This window comes from Eutrigla gurnardus (assembly GCF_963514095.1).
Source record: "Eutrigla gurnardus genome assembly, chromosome: 11".
Lineage (NCBI taxonomy): Eukaryota > Metazoa > Chordata > Actinopteri > Perciformes > Triglidae > Eutrigla > Eutrigla gurnardus.
The window spans coordinates 15,809,260-15,816,304 of record NC_139925.1 but is presented as its reverse complement, the minus strand read 5'-3'; the positions used below and the strand labels follow the sequence as shown (position 1 = coordinate 15,816,304).

Here is a 7,045-nt window from a genome sequence, read left to right as displayed (position 1 = left end):
AAATAAATCACCACAATAAATTAATTTGTATGAACTTAAAACACATTGTAAATACATCGTATACCTTTAAAATATACTTAAAAGTCCTGGCTTTCATTATATGCATTGATTTCCCAGGAGTACAGCCAATGGATGTGACAGTGAAGTCATTTTGTAGTTTAATTAAGACGTACGCTGTATATAGTCTGCTCAGCAGCACTGCACTTGCAGAGAGAAATGTTTATTCAGTGAAGCCAGATTGCAATAGACTGTGCAGGAATTAAGAAGTGAAAGTAATGCTGAAGTAGTTTTGTGGGTCAAATATACTTTAATATTTTCTTCAAGCTGACTTTACTGGAGGGAAATAACAACATGCAGTTCATCCTTCAGGCTTGCACACATTATTCTCCACAATTAGAGGGGAAAAACAACCTGTCATCAAGGCCTTTCACTGCATGCACAGACCTGGACTGGTAAACATCATTACAAACTTCTTCTTTTTCTTTCAATTTCCGGACTCGGTTACACATATTTGGCTTGTGATTTCTCTTTGTAATCCTGGCAGATGTTGATTTATTTGTTTGTAAAAGTGCTGGTACAAAATAATTAGAATCCAATCTGAAAATATATTCATTGTTTTAAAATGCATGTGCTGAATAAGTGATCCGTACTTTTTTTGTTTGTTTATAATGTTGACAGTAAATGAAGGCATACACCAGGACACTAGAGTCAAAGAGCCCTTCAATCACTCCCAACACAGTTTAATAATAGAATAACAAAGGACTCAAACAAGTCAGGAAGTCAGTACACTCGCATAATTGTAAGAGCCGGACACTAATGTGATTCTATTAATGCCTGATGATGGAAAGATGATATTCATTTGAATCTACATGCGGAAAAGTCATAGGGGAATATAGCAACAACTGCCCTTTTTAAAGTGCACAACGTAGCAAGGTGATGATTGATACAGATATTCCAATTCAACTTTTTAGCATTGAACTCCACTCCTAGATTGTGCCGTTTAAAATCCTACACCATATTTTTTTATTGGCCGTGAAACGGATATATTCCTGTCTTCCACCTGAGGTTCCCATGGGCTGCTTTGTGGTTTGGGCCCAGCGGGAGTCATTCTGTGTTGTGTTTCTTTGCCCCAGTCGCAGGGAAACAACAGTAAAAACAGTGTAGTAAGCAGCAGCAGCACCAAAGACAGCAGCATGTCATCTACAGCACCAATGGTACCTCATCTCTATTTGGTTTCTCTCACATTGCTTTTTGTTTTCTTATGGCATCATTTCATTGTTTCCATCTTTTCATGCTTTTAGTTCTGTCTCCTCGTCGTTTTGTGTCACACCCCACGTTAGGTGAAGACTTTGCTGTACTTGGTCCTCTCTCTCTCTCTCTCTCTCTCTCTCTCTCTCTCTCTCTCTTCTCTCTCTCTCTCTCTCTCTCTCCCTTCATCCTTTGCCTCTTTGCTTCTGTTTTTGACACAACCTGTGATGTTGGAAGTGGATTTGATGACTTTAAAAGTGAACGACTGGCTTGGCCTTCGAGTGTCTCTCCTGGCTCGTGTGTTACCCAGACCTCCTGTGGCCACTCTGCTATATATGTTTACACAGCGCACTGCGCTGACAGGCAGACGAACGACTTTCATTTTGCGGCAAAACAGCAGGCGCTTCAATCACGTGCTCGGCCACATCCTGGACACTTCTTGTTGATGGTTTGCCTTAAAGATAAACAGGTTTATGGAAATGGTTTTCTTGGAAAGCAGAGCTCAAAAACTGTCGAGCCTCTACGACATCAAAAGATGGTCTTTTACAATTTGCTGTTCAATGTGTGAATTGTAAAACGAGGACGTCTGGGTAAAACAGGAGCTGATGTGGAGGGATAACAGAGGGATGATAATTGTATGAGGATGCAGCCACTGTGTTCATAGACATAATGGGATTGAGACTTACATACTGTACCACATAAAAAAGGTTCATTATATGGCAAGAAAGATGTCTAGAAAGTCTCAACTTAAGGAAAGACAAATCTCTTGTCTCAGAACTCAGTAGTTAAAAGAAATATTAGCTCGAGTACGCTAACATGAGAAGATCACTCTAATGTCAAACATTAGGTATTAAGCGAGAGCCAGAAATTGATTAGCTTAGCTCAGCATTCAGACTGGAAGCAGAAAACAGCGAGCATGACTCAAGTAGTTCTAGCACATAACTGCATTATATTTCTATCAACTCTCCAAAAGTGAGAAAATCCACCTGTAAGGGCTCGAATTGAAACGTCAGAGACTTGAAATACCCTGGAAAATAATAATGTTCTGTAAAACCGCACATAAATCAAACAAACATGAGTGAGCTTTAGAGGTGCTGATAGGTGGATATTGTAACCTTTAGATCAGAGATCTAAAGATCAGATCCCCCTGGGACCCTTAGGGGGTCTGCAGAGTTACTGCAGGGGGTCCCTGAAATTATTTGATATTGTTTTACTTCCAAAAATACACCTTAACATGAATACAACCAATATTAAGCAAATATAAATCTTCCTTTTTGTTTAATATTATGTTAAGAAATTGTGATGTAGAAATGACAAAATTGAATTAAAATATGAATCTGTTAACAATTATTATTTTAATGGTTTAGCATTGTATCATCATTACAGCATCATTACAACTGTTCCCTAAGTCTTCAGTCTTTGTGCTAAGATGAGCTAACTGGCTGCTTCTAATGTACCATACACACACAGACATGAGAGAGAGATATTCTCATTTCAATTTTTGTGATAAATCAGACACATAGATACTCATAAGTGCTCGTAATACAGATGTCAAACGAGCAGAATTGAACACTGAGGTAATCCCCATAATGCCGTATGTTATTGAAGGGGCTGGATGTTGAGGTCCAGTCAGTGTTGATCATGTATCCTGAGTGCGTAACCGACTGACTAATCCAGAATACTGTGGGTTTGGTTTATCAAACAACGAATGCACTGAATGTTTCTGCGACAGGGTCAAGGTTGAAGATGAGGAGCGGTTTCACAAACGTACAGCCACATAGAAAGATTCACATGATCATGAATCTTTTCTTTTTTAACTCAGCATTAAAGCCACTGTGTAGATGTTTAATGTGGTTATAGCATCTTTCTGCAAAAGTGAGAAGAACAGTTAATAAACTGGGATAGTGACACTCAAAAAAACACACAATGTTAATACTGTGGCCTCAGTTCCCAGTTTGGACGCTTATGCTGACATGTTTCGGTAAAAAGGCTTTCATCAGACGATGAAGGTTGTCTATAAGAGGAGGAAGATATGAGAGTGGTGGAAGAAGTGTTTGAATCTTGTACTTCAGTAAAAGTACTAATATTACACTGTGAAAATACTCCACTACAAATGTTAAAGTTCAAAACCTTACTGAGTAAAAGAACATATCAGCCAAATGTAGTTTGAGGTATATGTAAAAGTAGTTATTGTGAATTAAATGTTTTACTATCATATTTTTGGATTGATTTGACTTACTTTGTGATGGTACATTTTGCAGCTGATGCAAGGGGATTTTTGAATAATATATTGAGCTCAAGAAGTAGGCATAAAGGTACACTGTTTATCACACACATTTGGAGATGCATGGTTTTCACTGGACAGGAAAACTGTAATCTTTAAAGATGTCAGAAAAGTGTAGTGGAATAAAAAGTCAAATATTTACCTCTGAGATGTTGTGGAGTAGAAGTATGAAGTAGTATAAAATGGAAATACTTGAGTTGAGTGAAATTCCACCACTGAAGAGATCACACTTGTGGTGCTCTTACAGTTTCAAGGCCTGTTTGCTGAAGCACACGTAATACAATTGTAAAACCTTTTTGTGTTTTTGGAGTGCCTGCTAACTTAGTACATTAATGCATCAGTATTTGATTGATTTGAAGATACTTCTCTTATTATTTAGCACTCATTTGCATATATCAGAGCTTCCTCGTTGAAACTTCCACATGAATGTTGAAGCAAACTGCATTTCCACACTGTTAAATAACCACCAGGTGACTGAACATTGTACACATACAGTCTCTCACAGAACGCCTCCTCCTCAGCCGCGGCCCTGCCTGGTGAATATGTGTGCAGCTATTCACGGCTTCTTTCATGCATTTTGGAGCCTCTAAAAGGATCCTGTAGACCACATTGCCAGGGACAGACTGACACTGAGCACTTTGGCATCTCCTGTGCTTTGTTTCGGTGTGCGCACATGCTTGTGTCTTGTGTGTTTGTTGTCATTGAATGTGTTCCCTGCACCCCTTCCCATCACCTCCCTGCATGGTAAAGTGTCTCCTGCCTCCCCCCAGGAAGCCCAGACAACTGTTGTTCACAACCCAGCTGACGGCGCCAAGGTAAGCCTCCCTTCTCCCACCGCGAGCCACCAGCCACCACAGCTAACAAGTGGAGGATTTTCTTTGAATATACGTCGCTGTCCACTATACGTGACATAACCGACTGACTGACATTGTGCACCTCATTTCCCTTCCTGTTTACCAGAATTGTATCAGGGTTGAATCCTGTGAGCTCCCCAAATCAGAATCAGAAAAAAAATATATATATATTTTTATTTTTTATTTTATTTTAAAATCGTTTAAATGGCATTTAACTCAACCGTTTAAATGAAAAATACTACACGAACCGTCCCTACCAGCAGCACATGCACACTGACGAGTGTGTGATCATATACTTACATCAGACGTTTGAATGGAATGGGAACCAACTACTGCGTTGCTAGCACTGTTGTGTTGGTGAGCAAGTTTGCCAAAAACTAGAATCACTCGATATTCAAATGCCAGTGATAACACAGTTATCTTTCCATCGACACTTTACTCACATAAACTTGCTTCCTATCGAGGAGTTACACACACAAACACACACATGTGCATGTTAACATACTAACATGCACTCGTACACTCCTTCCTGTTACAATCAGCCACACGATGACACGTGCTGCTCATATATATGTGGCTCTTTTCGCCTCCTCGCTGCTGTCCTGGCTGGTTGGTGCTCCTGGGAGAGTGTTGTCCATCTGTCCAACACGTTGTCTATGTCCATGTGGGCAAAGTGTCCAATGCTCCCCAACCCCGTCTCACTTGCAAATTAAAAAGATTATTCGTCTTGCTACCCCCCCCCCCCCCCCCCCCCTCCCCTCTTCTGGCCTCTCTTCTCTCTCCGCAGGGCTCCACGGAGAGCTGTAATAACAACGAAGAGGAGGAGATGAAAGGTAGGAAAGGTACTTGTCCAACTTTCACCTACTCTGCATGCCTACTCTCGTTCACGATATTATGTCAATATTGTGTCCGTGTGTTGAACTCCAGATTGGAGAGACACAGATGGGAATATAATTCTTCACTCTAGAGGTGTCATGCAAAAGTCAGCTCGGCTTCAGTCCAGGTTAGGGTTAGGGTTAGGGTTAGGCAGGGCTGCTATCTCAAACCTCTTTGCCTCATTTTTATTCTTGGTGTGAGTGAGTGAGTGAGTGAGTGAGTGAGTGAGTGAGTGAGTGAGTGAGTGAGTGAGTGAGTGAGTGAGTGAGTGAGTGAGTGAGTGAGTGAGTGAGTGCATGTCAGCATAATACACCACTCAAGCCTTTAAATTAGTCATCTTCAGGGGACAACTAATTGGGGGGTGACCCTTTCGTGTTTTCAGGTGAATGAAGTAGGACAGAGCTTCCTCCAGAAAACCAGTTAATCCAGTTACAGCTTTCTGTGGATTTACCAGCACTTAATCTTATAGTGGATAATCACTGACATGCAATCAAGAGGCTGTTGTTTCCTGGACGTTAAATGCACGCTTTAATACAAGTTACATTGGATGCATAGGTTGAGAGTGCGTGGTCTGAAATACCAACTCCAACACAGCAAGGATGCCTCAGCTTCTCCACGTCTAGAGCCCAGGAAGGAAAGCTCTCAAATATGAAGCACAGGAGATAGTGATTTGTGACTGCTTATCAACAGTGCTGCAGCTCACAGGTTTTCTTTAGCCTGTTGCACCAGCTCAATGTAAGCTGGAGTATAAATGACCATTCACTTAGTTTCACACTGAACTCCTCACTTCAATCAGTTGCACTCTCTTTACTCGCAAAGTGAGAAAGTCAACCAAACGTAGTCATAGACATACGTAACTTTTACATCTGATTTTCACACCACAACTAAATTGAAGTTAGAATGTATGTCTATGGAGTGGTGATGCTCATGAATAAAGCTTCCTAAAGGTTATTCAGTTTCACCTGAGAGGTTTGGCTGCATAGTTGCAGTTTTCAGGTTGTTTCGCACTTCCTGGTGTCTGAATCTAGCTAGTTTTGATTATTTCTTTGTGTGTGTGTGATTTCCACCTAACTGCTCTCTCATGTTGTGATAAGTGATTTACAACACTAGACCGTATAGCTGAAACATTCAATGAATAGACTGATGAATCAATGGACGGAAATTAAATAAACATTCACTTTGAAAATTTGAAGCAAAAATCTCACCCCAAACCTTTCATTATCGATTATTCATCATTTTGTCAGTAAAATGTCAGAATGAAACGTCTGTTAGAATTTACTACAGTCTGAGACGATGTATTTAAATGTCTTGTTGTACTGTCCAAAATCAAAAGATACTCAGTTTACTATTATAACTCACAGAAAAGCTAAAAATCTTCTGCATTTTTAATAAATTATAGTCAAAATAGTTGCAGCTCTGGTATTTTTGTACTATTTCTTTGGCATTTTACAAACTAAATAATAGATTAAATGAAAGCCAGCATCACTTATAAAGAGGTAGTACTGCATCTGTTTGTATTTGTGTGTTTGTGATGGGGGCAGTGGCTGCCTGTGAATCTACCGGTACAGTGCAGTGGTTAACCAGAGCGGCACTACAGAGAAACTGATCCACACCCCGTCTCCTCACAGCCCACCACTAAGCTGTAAGTGGGCAGCAGTTTGCCAGATACGACTCCCGGCCCTGATCTTTGTGTCCTGACCTTTCCTCTTCCAACCAACAACAGTCCTACAGCAACAAACCTGCCCACACACTCTTCCCACCACCTTACTGCACTAGTTGCCTC

General features: G+C 40.5%; 1 protein-coding gene across 10 annotated transcripts in view; it reads left to right on the top strand.

Moving 5' to 3' along the window:
* Nucleotides 1–7,045, top strand: part of camk2g2 (calcium/calmodulin-dependent protein kinase (CaM kinase) II gamma 2) — a 46,535-nt gene that overhangs the window by 33,267 nt on the left and 6,223 nt on the right. For 2 of the 10 annotated variants that reach the window (XM_084020744.1, XM_084020740.1), the window contains 3 exons: nt 1,134–1,214; nt 4,303–4,347; nt 5,174–5,228. In XM_084020744.1, coding sequence (XP_083876870.1) covers nt 1,134–1,214; nt 4,303–4,347; nt 5,174–5,228 — 181 coding nt within the window. The remainder of the gene's footprint in view (nt 1–1,133; nt 1,215–4,302; nt 4,348–5,173; nt 5,229–7,045) is intronic. The other 8 variants (XM_084020748.1, XM_084020745.1, XM_084020743.1 and 5 more) reach the window with 7 other exon arrangements.